The 15,214-nt window shown below is 35.5% G+C and overlaps 1 protein-coding gene across 1 annotated transcript in view; it reads left to right on the forward strand.

The window, feature by feature from the left end:
- THSD7B (thrombospondin type 1 domain containing 7B) overlaps window positions 1-15,214 on the forward strand; it is a 1,079,744-nt gene that overhangs the window by 473,397 nt on the left and 591,133 nt on the right. The window contains 1 exon segment of the mRNA XM_021009415.2: window positions 1,685-1,882. Coding sequence (XP_020865074.1) covers window positions 1,685-1,882 — 198 coding nt within the window.

The raw sequence follows: 15,214 nt of genomic DNA on the forward strand, positions 1-15,214 counted from the left end.
AGAGTGAATGACAACATGTGATTTAAGACGATGCTAAGGAAATGATCCAAGGTTTTTATTTTATGCTAAGTTTATGGCACATTTTGAAACTAGTTAGCAGTCAGTGCAATGGTACCACAAATGTTGGACTGAGATAATTTATTGATTGAAGAGATTGCAACCATCTCACTATAAATCTATTGATTCAATGTGATTTAGAGATGAAAAGTGCCTAGGCCAAAACTCCTTAATAGAATTAAGACCTAGCCAATTAGACATCCTGAGACCCATGCTAATGATGGACTTTCCTAGTTAGTGCCTGTCTGTGTTGTTTAGGAGCTTGCCAAACAATTAGTAAGTATTAGGCACGATGCAAGTTAAGTCAATAGGTAAGTTACATATCAATATGTGAATAAACAAGTTGAAGCACCTAACTTTTTTTTTAAGGAGAGTCCTATGAGATTATAGGATTTAGAGCTAGAAAAAAATTATAGATATTATTAGGGTTTGTTGTTTAGTTAGTGCCCAACTCTTTTTAACTCCACATATCATAGCATATCAATACTGTGCATGGGGTTTTCTTGGCAAAGATACTGGAATTGTTCACCACATTTCCTTCTCCAGGGGATTAAGGCAAACAGAGGTTAAGTGAGTCTCCCAGGGTCACACAGCTAGTATGTATCTGAGTCCAGATTTGAATTTAGGTCTTCCTGACTCTAGACCCAGTGCTCTCTCCGAGACCTAGCTGCCTTACTGTTGTTGTTGTTGTTGTTATTGTTACTTTATGTGCTGCTGGTGGTGGTGGTAGTAGTAATAGATTTTGAGGAGCTACATGGCATAGTGGATTGAGGGCTGGTCTTGAAGTTACGAAGAGACAGGTTGAAATTCAACCTGTGAAACCTTCTTTGTAACCAAGGTGAAATTATTTAAAAGCTATGTGCCTCAAGAAAGGTCTATCTAGGACTTATCTAAAAAGTCAAGCATGAGTTTCTGGAAAGTAGGAGAAGTTCACACACATGGAGTCTTGTCACATTCACAAAATCACATATCTTTTTTTTTCTTTATTTGGAGGCTTGGCAGCTTCCTGTTTACACAGAATAGTTATTGAGCCACATGTTACCCATACAATTTTTCTATTTGATTTAGGTGTGGACACTACTTGACTTTCAGGCTTTTTATCTCAGATAAATTTCTGTGCAGCATTTGAAGGATCAGCCCAACCAAAGACTTCCTTTCTGTCTTCATCCTCTATTCTTAATGATTTCATGAGGAAAGGCAAATTAGAAATCAATTTGCCTATTTTATAACTACTTTACATAGGGATAGTTAGGTCTTTAGGTTACTGAGACTCAGAGATATTTCTTCCTTATACATTTTCTAAGTGTATAATTGCTAAGCACCTGTCTTTCTATATGAACTTTTTTTGGGCTATATTATCTTGACTTTTAAAAAGTGTTAAACATATAACTAAGTTGTTTTTATGGGTGGATCTTATCTCTCTGGCTAGATTGTATACTTCTTGAAGATAAATACTATTTGTTCTGGTGCCTCTATCTAGGCCACTTGCTTGTTTCCTAAAGTTACATCTATTGATGGATGCCCAATGAATCTCTTTTGTTTTGCTAATTAACCATTTGATATTGCTTCCTTTTAGATGAAAACATGTGAAACCCTATTATCATTATCTTTTTTCGGCTTTTCATAGGGTTTAGATTGAGGCAGCGGCATATCCTCATGGAATCCACAGGACCTGATGGGAATTGCCCTCATTTGGTGGAATCTGTTCCTTGTGATGATCCAATGTGCTATCGGTGGCTGGTTACAGAGGGGGTCTGTATTCCTGATCATGGAAAATGTGGCTTGGGACATCGTATTCTGAAAGCTGTCTGCCAGAATGAAAGAGGTAGGAAGTAGTGATAAATTTGGAACAAAATGGCTTCAGCCAATGTATGTTTGTTATTCTGTAAGAAGTAATTTATCTGAGAAATAAGTAGTTTTTCTTTAAGGGTATATGTGTTTAAGTCAATTGGCACATTGCTAGAAATCCTGTTACCAGGATGTTCTTTGTGACTGCCTTTTTCACAACAAAAGCAAAAGACCAGATTAAGTATGAACATTATTTCAATCTATAGTGCTCTCTGTGATACTGATACTGTCAAGGAAAAAAAAATTTGGTTGAATTTTAACTTATCTGTATAGAACAAGCTTCCATTTCTTCTTTGCAAAGTCAGTTTAAAACACAGTTTTATGCATTATTAATAAACAGTGCAATGAAAAGATTCTAGGGCTGAAACTCCTGCCAAGTTGAAAAAAAAATTCTAAGTGGCATCTTTTCATTTCCACAATATCAGATTCTTGTACTAGAATCAATCACAGTGGTAACACTAAGCATTTCTAAGAAAAGATTTTTTATAAAAAAGTTGTCAGGAAAAATGCTTGAACTTTCTTTCAAAACTGTTAAGAATTGTGTGTTTCCTTGATTAATGAGTTTCCAGTGCCTGTACAATTGTCTGAAATGAAATGTGATTGAAGAAATACTTAAACCAAATGCTAATGAAAATGGAAATGAGAAGACATTTTTATTTTATGTGAATTAAAAACAAAGGGAAATCAGACTTGTGGAAAGATAGTATCTCTATTGATGACGCCTGCCACAAAGAGTCTCAATTGTAGTGTTTTTTGTATGTTTATTTTTTTATGAAATGTTTTGACTTAAGAAATATAATAACCCATGGAATGAAATAAAATGACAAACCAGGTTCATGATGAATATTAGTATATATAGTAACAATAGAAAGATGGCACATACCATGGTGTTTTGGCCTGTGCCAGTTACAGTAAACAATACACAATTACATATATGGCATATATATGCAGTGAGTCTATGTTATACAGTGACATATTTGCCAGCTACTCAATGTTTAGTTTTATAGTTAGTGATTTGCTTTCTTTATTAATTTTTATTTAAATATCTACAAATCAACAGTGTAGAGCATTGCTATTACTGATAACATCGTAGTCAACAGGAATAAATGTATGATTTAATATGTATCTATACTTTATGATCATAAATTATATAAACTTAATTTGTCATTTAAATCATTAAATTTAATTCTGAAATGGTTTACTTTGCATTTATGCATATTTTGTACTTATGCATGCTTTTTGTACTTAGGCCTTAGATTCTTTTAGAGATGTATAAAATTCTAGTGGAGAAATATAAAATCAGAAATCCCAACCAGAATAATGCCGTTTAGAATAATTTAATTTTTTTTTCCTTTTATCCTCAAGTTGAAGAAACTTGTTACCTTTTGGTTTGTTGGAGCCTTAATGACAAATGACTCATTTTTATGCCCTATCGGTTTCCTTTCCTCTGGGATTTGGCCTAAGGGATTGTGTCTGGTTAGCTGGCTATCTCTCTTACTGTTTTTGTGTGTTGCACATCCTGCATCACTTGTAGGGATAAAATCTGTCCCATTTTTCAGCAGTTCTATAGCTTTGTTTCCTGTTCCTGAATCATGACCAGTATTTATACTTTGATATCTTCTTTCAGTTTTTGTGCAAAGTGTACGCATGTGTGTGTGCACGCATGTGTCTTGTGGCATGTGGGAGGGGGGACTACTGGAGGTGAGGATATTATAATCTTGGAGATTTTTTTTAACTCTTAGATAACTTTACATATTTTGAGGTAAAGCAGCCACAGCAATAGTTCTTGGGAAACACTGGCCTCCTGTAGCTCTAGCAGTCTTTTGTTAGTGGGAAATTGAAAATGTGTTCTTGTGCTTTTAGCCATTCAGCTTATGTGCTAATTCAAGATGATTGATGAGAGAGGTTTGGCAGAGAAGTGCTTCTCTGTTACACTTTCCACATATTATTAAAGAATTTTCATGGCTATAGAAATTGACAGGATTGTTGACACTCATTTGAATGACTGGAGGGGGAAAAAGCTTTGAGGGAAGGTTGAATAATTTTCCTTCTATTTATTTATTTAAAATTTCTGAGAGCATTTGATATTTTTCATCCAGTCACTCCCAATTCATTACTTGTTTTATGGGTCTTTAATTTTGAGAAATTTCTTAGCATTATCCCCACATCTAAAACTAATGCTTAAAAAGTATAGTATATACTCTATTTTATGGAGTACATACTTCATGAACTACATAGCATATATTGAATATATATCACATATTGAATTCATTTAAATACATTTATTCAATATATAGCATGCATTGAGTTTATTTAAATTTCAATATACATTTATTAAGCACTTACTACATCTAAGACACTATTCTAAGTACTAGAGGTACAAAGTTAAAGAGAAAAATAACCTCTGCCTTCAAGGGGTTTGCAATATAATTGAAGTGGAACGTAGCCTGGGAGGGGAGCTCGTTGTGCATAAACAGAAGTAAGCATGGTAAGATGATATCATAAAGGCAAAGGACACTTCCAAACAAAATGCTCAAAGAAAAAGTTAGGAGGACATAGGTAAAACCAGATAGAACAAGATATCCACAGGGAACTTGGAAAGGTCAACTATTTAGTTTTTCATGTTCAACCCAGACCTTTCCCTTCTTCTGTACATTAAAATATTCTGCAATCTTACATCTCCCTTTCAAATTAGAGAATCCAGAGATCTCTATGGTAGAAAGAAAACTGGATACAGAGTCAGAGTTCTAGGATAGGAATCCAGAATCTGAAGTTCATTCATGCTTTTAGCCTCTCAGCATCTCATTTTTCCTAGCTATAGAGTGAGTGAGTTGAATGAGGTTTCTGTGACCCCCTTCCATATTTATGTCTATGATCTTATAATCTCATATATTCTCTTTCAGAACTGAATAGGATTTCTTTCTGTGTACATCACCAAAATACAAGTATATGTAGTCACTTAGGGACTTAGCTGCCTTATAGACTCGCGTCAAAGCTGTTAGCTAATACAGGGGATAGAATGCTGGCCTTGGAGTCATTTCCCTGAGTTCAAATCTGAACTCAGACACTTAGTAGCTGTGTGGCCCTGGGCAAGTCACTTAAACCCTGTTTGCCTCAGTTTCCTCATCTGTAAAAAATGAGCTGGAGAAGGTAATGGCAAACCACTCCAGTGTCTTTGCCAAGAAAACCTCAAATGGGGTCATGAAGACACAACTGAAAACAAATAACAACAGGCTTAAATCTCCACACTTTTATTTTTGAGAGTATAATCTCATAGAGGTCAGAGAACAGTGATGCTTAATGCTGCTCCTGGGGAAGCAATCCTGGTTCTTCTAATGTCTGAGGACTTGTACTAAGGAACCTTGAAACATTCATTGCACCAGAGATCAACTTTGTGCAAAAACTCATGTTAATGGAATACAGGCAGTTCTTTTATACAACTCAGTTGCCAAAAAGAACTACTTATATAAAATCATGCAATGAAAACCAAAGGGCTTATGGGGAAGATATGGTTATGGGCAAAAAGCTCAAAAACCTTGTTAGTGAAACATACAAAAATAGGAGCCTAATAAAACAGAGCAGCACATTTTTGTACATGTTATATGGTTAAGAAATACATAAATACTACAATAAATAATGGACAGATTCATCACCTGTTGTGATATGTACTGCAAAGCAAGTTCAGCAAGCCTCAATTCTGGGCTTCTACCTAAGACCATGGTGGAAGAGAGTAGTACAGATCGGCTTTCTCTTGCCCATAGCTCCCACTGTACCAGAAGATAGACAATAAACATGGCCCTTTACCTTAACAAAGACCTGAAGTTTGCTTGTGCAAGTGGACATTGAAAGGGTTGTAGTTATGTATGAGTTATGAAATAGTATGCTTTTCTGCTTTCTCACTGTTCTTGTAGAGAAATTACAAAAAAGGAAACTCATAATCATGTTATCTCAAAATACTCCATAACATATCAATCATGTTTGAACAAATTTTTGAAACATAATACAACAGAACCTACTATACTTGGATATAGCTGAGACATATTTTAAAAGTATTTCCAGTCAACCCCTTATTCTTATATTTCATGGCCATTTAACCCAGATGGTTCCAGAAGAGAAAGTGAGGCTAGTGACCTTGCACAGCCCTCCCTCACTTAAATTCAATTCACTTGCATCATGTTCTTGATGTCATAGTTCTATTTGAGAAGGAAGGACAAACAACAACTTTCTTATACTTTATGCTCCCTCACACTCTGCCATGAACTCTTTGATCCAGTGACATGACCTCCTGCCTATACCTCAAACAAGACACTCCATCTCTCTGGGGAATTTCACTGGCTGTCCTCTATGCCTGGGTTGCTCACTTTCCTCATCTCTACTTCCTGGCTTCTCTGTCTTCCTTCAGGTCCCATTAAAATGCTGCTTATAGGAAACGTTTTCCAGTTCCTCTTAATTCTCATACCTCTCCTGATTATTTTCATTTTACCTGTTTGTTCATTAGTACATTATATGTTGTTTCCCCTATTAGATTGTGAGCTCCCAGAAGGCAAACACTATCCACTGCTTTTCTTTGTATCCCCAGAGCTTAGCGCAGTGCCTGACATGTTGTTTTTCAGTCAGTTAATCATGTCCAACTCTTTGTGACCTTGTGGACCAGAGTATGTCAATGCTGTTCATCAAGTTTTCTTGGCAAAGATACCTTAGAGTGATATGCCATTTCCTTCTCTATTGGGTTAAGGCAAACAGGCTAAGTGACTTGCCCAGGGTTACCCAACTATTAAGTATCTGATGCCAGATTTGAACTCAGGTCTTCCTGATTCCAGGCCCAGAGCTCTATCCACTGAGCCACCTAGTTGTCACTGCCTAGCACATAGTAGGCACTTAATAAATGCTTATCAAATAACTCACTGAAACACCTAGATTTATCCTGAGAGGGAAAATATGAGAAATCAAAGAGAGTGTGTCCTATGTTGTTCTGTGCTGCCACATGTTATAGCTTTTTCATCTTTTCACCCTTATTCAAGAATATAGTACAAATAATATCTAATAGGAGTAATGAGGGATAGTAGTATACCTCATTAGTATAGCAATTTACTGGACCAAAGCACTTTCATATATATTGTTTTATCTGATCCTTCTAAGGCACATTTGAGATTGCCTAGGAAGAAATTTTAATTCTTATCTTTTAGAAGAAATATCCAATAATAGTACTGGCTAAGAAGACCTGAGTTCAAATCTAGTCTGAGACACTTACTAGCTATGTGACCCTGGACAAGACATTTAACCTCTACCTCAGTCTTCTTATCTATAAAAGGGGATAATAATAGCATCTACCTCCCGGATTGTTATGAGGATCAAATGAAGTAGTATTTTTAAAGTTTTTTGTAAAACTTTAAATGCTATATAAACAATATTATACCACATTGCTTCATAGACTTAAAACTCCACACTTGCCATTTTTGAGAGTTTAATCATATAGTGGTCAGAGAACAGTGATGCTCAATACCTTATCATTCACATAGGTGACTAGAAATATATATAGGAAATAAAAAAGGCTTTTATTTTCACTGACAAATCAGTTTCTTGAAATCATGTATTTTGAAATTTTAGCGGAGAACCCTATGAAAATGTAGTCCCTGGCTGATATTCCTTGGGAAATTGTCATTTATTCAATTGAAAAATTCCACTTATAAAGTTCACAATTTCACTTTTTAATCAAATTATCAATCAATTATTGAAATAAGGATGGCCTGAAAGAGAAGTATGAGAAAACCCCCTTGAGGTCAGGGCACTAGGTATAGTTCCCAGGGTGGTAGCCCACTACTGCTGCTAGCTAGAAGAAGTACTGGATTTGGAGTTGGAGAACCCAAGTTTGAACCCTGCTTATGCTAATAATACCTGTCTGACCTTGAATGAATAAATTTCTTGTTCTCTTCAGCTCTGGATGATCTTCATGGTCTCTTCTGGCTTTAAAATCCTCTGAATCTTTGCCTGCCTCCTATATCCAAATGGGTCACTTACCCCATACGCTTCTGGGAAAATACTCAGTTTCTTGCTGAGAGTATCCAAGCCTGAGCATTGAACTCACTACTTTGCAATATGCCAAATAGACCCAGAATGAAGAGGTATCTGTGTAGCCAGCATACATTCCTTTGCACAGATTTCCAGTGTGTATTCTGTACTTTTTGAGAACAAATCCCTGCAGCTGATGATGAGTGTAATACATCAGAAAGAACAGAGTTCACATACTGACAGGTACATGGATTTAGAGTTCTCTTGTGTTGCCTAAATGCCCACTTGCATAAAAGATTTCTTATTTTTCACCAGAGCATTAGACCTTTTCCATGCAAATGTTTTCTTTAAGCGACATATATATTTACTCAGAAGGCATGAGAAATGATTTTCTGTCATTAATGTGGCATTGCTTGTACATTCCAGAGAAACTCTTGTCAGTTTTTGCCCTGCATCATTAACCTTGAACAATCCAAGAAAGTGATCTTTAATCTTAGCCAAAGTAACATGAATTTCTGGAGATCTAACCCCAATAATACCTGTCTTGGAAGACTTTTATTGGATGGAAAGTTTATTTTTTTTTTGAATTTAAGACCTAAGTAAACACACATATGTTTAATATCCTTTCTTTTTTTTCTCCAGTAGTATCTTGACTCCTGTGGATATCAAGGTCAAACTCCACCCTTCATTCTATTGCTTCTAGTAAGAAGTCATTTATCTTAATAGTGAGAGCTTTAAGAAATCCAAAATAGATTTCTTCTTTCAACTCTTTATATAAACATGATGTTCTTTCTCTTCTAAATTCATCGTTCTATGCCTACTTTTCTCCTTCCACTTCCCAAAAGTTCTTTGGGGGTATTTTCCTTTGGCTCTAGAAGGGTTTCTGTTTGTTGTCTTTTAGTGCTATACCTATGACTAGATTTTATAAAGAATAAGATATGGATTATTTATCAGTTAATTTTACACCAGTGATTTGTTCCCTTGGCAATACTAAAATGCAAAGGAAATGTTACTGATTTCCACTTCAGTCAAGTACTAGAATATCTATATGCTGTATGTGACTATGAAATAATGAGTGTGGTTAGTTTAACAAAAGAATTACTAGAATTTATACATCTAAATTAATGTTATTATTAAAAAGGAGACAACTTAGTATATACATAATAAACCAGTTTCAATATCATAACCATTGCTAAAACAAATCATTTGGAGCAGATCCCAAAGACTATTTATAAAGAACACAAGAAAATCAGTCTACTTATAAGCATATCTGCTTTTTTTAAAAATTAAATGTTATTACCTAGTTTGATCAGCCATTTCAATTCTGAACTTGGTTTTAAATGATTTTTGGCTGTGTCCAAAGTCAAATCCAAATTTAAAAGACAAACATTTTCCAAGTTTTAGCATATTCTAAATCCTAAGCCACAGGCTCTGAATGCAATCCCAAAAAGTATTTAGAGTAATGACAGCATCTTTGGCATAAATATAAGACCTCCCAAGGCAAGTTGAAGGAATATACTCCTTTGTATGTTTAAATTCTGACAAATTTGTTTAAAATCATTAAATTATTACACAGCTATACCTCATCTATTCTCTTTATTAAATTTTTCTAGCTGAGCAGAACAAAAAAGTTCAGTTTGGCAATATAAGAACTGTGGTAAAGGTTTTCAAAATGAAAGAAGGGAGTTTAAGGGCTGGGCATTATATTTCACACTTACAACTATCCAAGTTCAAAAGGAGGGATGGGTTTGATGCCTATTTGTAATCATCAGGCTTAGAAGAGAGCTTGAATGGTACCTAATCTAACCACCTTTTACAAGATTTGTAGGTATCCATTCAAAAACTAGGTGCACACACACAACAAACAAACAAAAAATGCCAAACAAACAAATAAACACAGTCTCCAAATAAGATTCTGTAGTTTCCCCATAGCAATCTATTCCAAAGTCATAGCAACTCACTGCTGAAAAACAATCCCCGCTTAAATACTGAACCACCTACTTAATACAAATTATTTTTTCTCATTTAGCTCTCAATGTATATGTGACAACATTCCTTAGCAAAAGAGCTATTTGTTAACCTGATGACATCTATGAAATTCATTTCTTCTCTACAATTCAATTGTCTCTATTATATATGTGTATGTATATCTATATATACACATATATCTATATGTATATGTGTATGTATGTATGTATGTATATATGTATGTGTGTATGTATGTATGCGTGTGTATGTATGTGTGTGTATTATATATATATATGTATATATATGTATATAAATTATTTTAGTTCTTAATTTCTAATTCTTTTTTTTCTCTCTATCAAAACCTGTGCAAAATCTTCATCTTACAGTTTCAATGTGGATTCCAGGACTAGGCAAAATTATTAGTGAACATTTGGTCTTGGTTGAAGAGATCTTTTTGGTGATTATGTTATTCTTATTGGTGCAGCAAAATAGGGATAGATATGTTTTGTGAATACCTTATTCTATTTCTATTCTTGTCCTGAGGTTAAGGGGGTAACAATGGGCAGAAATGGGCATCTTTCTGATATTACTATATGATGGCAATAGTCAAAATAATTTTAAAATGTCATATGTTTATTGGAAACCAAAAAGTAAATAAATTTTACTCTTTTGTTACATTTTCTCCTTCTAGAAAGGTTATTTGCTAGGTATTATTATCCTGTGAAAACCAAGATAGAGGTAAATATTCTTTTTTTTCTTGTTAATTAAATAAATTACTAAAGGTCATTAGCAGAAAATGATGATACAACTTAGCAGAGAAAGAAAAATAGATGAGGTGTGTTATTCAATGTTGGAAAGATGGAATTTCCTTTTCAGTTTGCCATCTTTTTAAGACCTTCAACTTGGAGCTGTTTGGTATTAGTGCCCTCATTGAAAGGAACTGTGGAGATAGCAGATACACCATAATTAAACTGAAAATGAGTGAGAGAAGAGTTAGTAAGGTAACAAGTTTAGATTTTTTTTTCCCCTAGGAGTTGGGCTAAGAAAGCAAAGAAAGTTCTAACTTGAAGCGATATTGGGGTCTAATGAGTAGAAGACATTGATAATATTTGTAGAGAAGACAATCCCAAAGAGAGAAATTTATTCAAATTACTTGTGATTCTCCTTATCCATATTCTGCTATGGGGCATGAAGGGAAGCAAGCAGACAAAATCAAATAAATTGATTTAAAGTCTTAAAAGATGATTATCAATATTATCTAAAAAGATGCTTCATACTGCCTGTGGATAAAGCATGCATATTTGTGTGTCATGCTTTCTACCCTGTTGTTATATGTGAAAGGAACTACTCAATTACTTTCTTTTACTTTAATGAAATGTGCCATGTAGAGGCACAGGTTGCAATGAATAAAGAACTGGCCATGGTCAGGAGGACCTGGGTTCAAGAATGGCCTTTGACACATATGGGCTATGTGACCTTGGGAAAATCACACATCTTTTAATCTCTCTAAGCAGCTTTCTAAGTCTATAAGTTACAGAGAAGGTACTGGCCTGCATTCGGTAGAGAAAGTTTTATTACATAGGAGTTCTCTATACATAAATGAAATCACAAGTCAGTCCTCATGCCAAAGGGGTATCAAAGGATGATCAAATTCATTTTACAACAAATAATCAATAAATTGTTGTATAAGAATTGTTTGTTTTTGTCTCTCCATGCGTATGTATGTGTGTGGGAAAGTACTGAGGTATAAATGGTCTCATCTTTTAAAATGCTGATTTGTGGTTCCGCTTCCGGGAGCCAAGATGGCAGAGTGAAAAGGTAGTCGCTCTCACTCTCTCCTATCAACCTCTGAACACCCAGAAAATATCACCCCAGAAAAAACCCTGGAACAGCTGAGCTAGAAGAAAGATGGGGAGCAGCAGTGCAGCAGCCCAGCAAACGGGTCTCCCAGTGCCTCAGCAAAAATAAGGGAAGCAGAACTACAAGGGGCCCCAGGCGCATAAGTACCCTGCAGAATTCATCTGAAAGGAGGTGAAGAAAGCAACCTAAAGGATTCCTAAAGCCCCAGCCTTGCTGGTTCCAGCCAAACACCAGGTGAGCTGTCAGAGCTCTGCAGCCTCCAATTGTGAAGAAATCCTGAAGCCAGGTGGTAGAACAGGCAAACACCAACACCTGGACCTCTGAATGCCTCAGTGAGGGTGGTGGTGAGGGGAACCAGTGGAAACCAGCTCAGAAAACCACCAGGTGCCTTGGCACTCTACCACAAAGGAATCTCCCAGTGCATTAGCAGAAACAAGGGAGGCAACACTGCAGGGGGCCCCAGGCAGACAAACACCCTGCAGCACCCATCTAAAAGGAGCTGAAGAAACCTAAAGGAAAGGAAAAGCAGGCAACCTAGAATTGCCTCAAAGTTCTAGCCTTGCTGATTCCAGCCCAACACGAGGTAAGCTGCCAGAAACTTATGGCCTCCAATTGCCACCATAAAAGGCCTCAGCACACAAAGCCAGTGACCAAGACCTAGGCTCCTAACACAGGAAGCTTGGGTCAGTGCCCTCTGTTCTCCAGCAAGAGATCTCAATCTCTTTAAAGGCCAGGGAATAAAGAAACACCATGAGTAAAAAGAAACGTACCATAGATTCATATTATGAGAAGAGTGACATTCTGAAAAGTGACAGAAATTCTGGAGAGAGGTAGAAGAATCCTTCAAAAATACAATTCACCAATTGGAAAAAAAAATAATACACTGAAGAAAACAAATCCCTAATGAAGACAATTGGTCAACTGAAGAAGGAAGTACAAAAACTAACAGAAGAAAACAATCTGTTAAAAACTAGAATTGGACAAATGGAAACTAATGTCGCTATGAGAGACCAAGAATCAGTCAAACAGAAACAAAAAAATGAAAAAAAAGATGAAAACATAAAATACTTCATTGATAAAACAACCAACCTGGAAAATCAATTCAGGAGAGACAATTTAAAAATTATTGGACTACCTGAAAATCATGATGAAAAAAAGAGCCTGGACAATATCTTTCAGGAAATCATAAAGGAAAACTGCCCAGAAGTCCTAGAACCAGAAGGGAAAATAACCATAGAAAGAATCCACTGATCACCACCTGAAAGAGATCCCAAATTGACAACACCAAGGAATACAATAGCAAAATTCCAAAATTACCAAATGAAAGAGAAGGTGCTGCAAGCAGTCAGAAAGAAACAATTTAAATATCATGGAACCACAGTCAGGATTACACAGGACCTTGCAGCTTCTACATTAAAAGACCACAGGGCATGGAACATGATATTCTGAAGGCAAAGGAGCTTGGAATGCAGCCAAGGATCAACTACCCAGCAAAAATGAGCATCATTTTTCAAGGCAGGAAATGGATATTCAACGAAATAGGAGACTTCCAAACTTTCCTGATAGAAAGACCAGAGCTCAAAAAAAAAATTGATCTTCAAGTACAGGACTCAAGAAGGACATAAAAAGGTAAATGGGACAGAAAGATACAATATGCTGTTAATAAGGTGGGGACTGTTTAAACCCCTACAAGGGAATATGACACTTGCAACCCTTCAGAAGTGTAGTGTTATTATACCATGTTAAAGAAGTATACATAAAGAGGGTGGATATTAGTTGACTTTGATGTAATGATAAAAAAAAATCTAATCAAGTGAGTTGAATGGATCCAAATAAGTGGTTAATCTGATCTTAGAAAATGTACTGAGAAAGGATGAGGCAGACAAGGATAAATTACATTACGGGAAAAGACACAAAATCCTATTACAGCAGAGGGAAAGAAGGGAGGGGGGAACATTGTTTGAACCTTACTCTCATCAGATTTGGCTCAAGAAGGGCATAACATAATCAGTTAGGTATAGAAATCTAACTTGCCCTATAGGCAGTAGGAGGGAAAAGGGGAAAGAAAAGGGAGGGGGAAAGAATAGGGAAGAGGGAAAGAAGGGAGGGAAGAAGCAGTAAGAGTAAAGGGGAAGAAAAGGGAAAGGGATAATAAAAGGGAGGAGGGACTGAAGGAGGCGGTGGTCAAAAGCAAAACACTAGTGAAGGGGAAAGGAAAAAGGAGAAAGAAAAGCATAAATGGGGGAAAAGGATGGAGAAAAAGACACCGATAGTCATCATAACTGTGAATGTGAATGGGATGAACTCTCCCATAAAACGGAAATGGATTACAGAATGGATTAAAAACCATAATCCTACAATATGTTGTTTACAGGAAACACATTTGAAAAAGAGTGACACATACAGGGTAAAGGTAAAAGAATATATTATGCTTCAGCTGAAGTAAAAAAAGCAGGGGTAGCAATCCTGATCTCAGACAAAGCAAAAGCAAAAATAGATCTAATCAAAAGAGATAAGGAAGGAAACTACATCCTGCTAAAAGGCACCATAGACAATGAAGTAATATCATTACTAAATATATATGCACCAAATGGTATAGCATCCAAATTCTTACAGGAGAAGTTCAGGGAGTTACAGGAAGAAATAGACAGCAAAACTATACTAGTGGGGGACCTGAACCTCCCTCTCTGCACTAGATAAGTCTAACCACAAAATAAACAAGAAAGAAGTTAAGGAGGTGAATAGAACATTAGAAAAGTTAGGTATGATAGACCTCTGGAGAAAACTGAATGGGGATAGAAAGGAATATACTTTTTTCTCGCAGTACATGGCACATACACAAAAATTGACCATGTACTAGGGCATAAAAACCTCACAATCCAATGCAGAAAGGCAGAAATATTAAATGCATCCTTTTCAGATCATGATGCAATAAAAATTATATGTAATAAAGGGCCATGGAAAGATAGACTAAAAAATAATTGGAAACTAAATAATCTAATCCTAAAAAATGATTGGGTCAAACAACAAATCATAGAAACAATCAATAATTTCATTCAAGAGAATGACAATAATGAGACAACATACCAAAACTATGGGATGCAGTGAAAGCAGTTCTTAGGGGAAGTTTTATATCTCTAAATGCTTACATAAATAAAATAGAAAAAGAGGAGATTAATGAATTGGGCATACAACTAAAAAAACTAGAAAAAGAACAAATTAAAAATCCTCAACTAAACACTTAGAAATATTGAAAACCAAAGGAAAAATTAATAAAATTGAAATTAAGAAAACTATTGAACTAATAAATAAAACTAAGAGCTGGTTTTATGAAAAAACCAATAAAATAGATAAACCTTTGATTAATTTAATTAAAAAAAGAAAAAGAAAACCAAATTACTAGTATCAAGAATGAAAAGGGTGAAGCTACCACCAAGGAAGAGGAAATTAAAACAATAATTAGGAATTATTT

The sequence above is a fragment of the Phascolarctos cinereus genome, unplaced genomic scaffold, assembly GCF_003287225.1.
Source record: "Phascolarctos cinereus isolate Bilbo 61053 unplaced genomic scaffold, phaCin_HiC Scaffold_726;HRSCAF=1367, whole genome shotgun sequence".
Taxonomy (NCBI): domain Eukaryota; kingdom Metazoa; phylum Chordata; class Mammalia; order Diprotodontia; family Phascolarctidae; genus Phascolarctos; species Phascolarctos cinereus.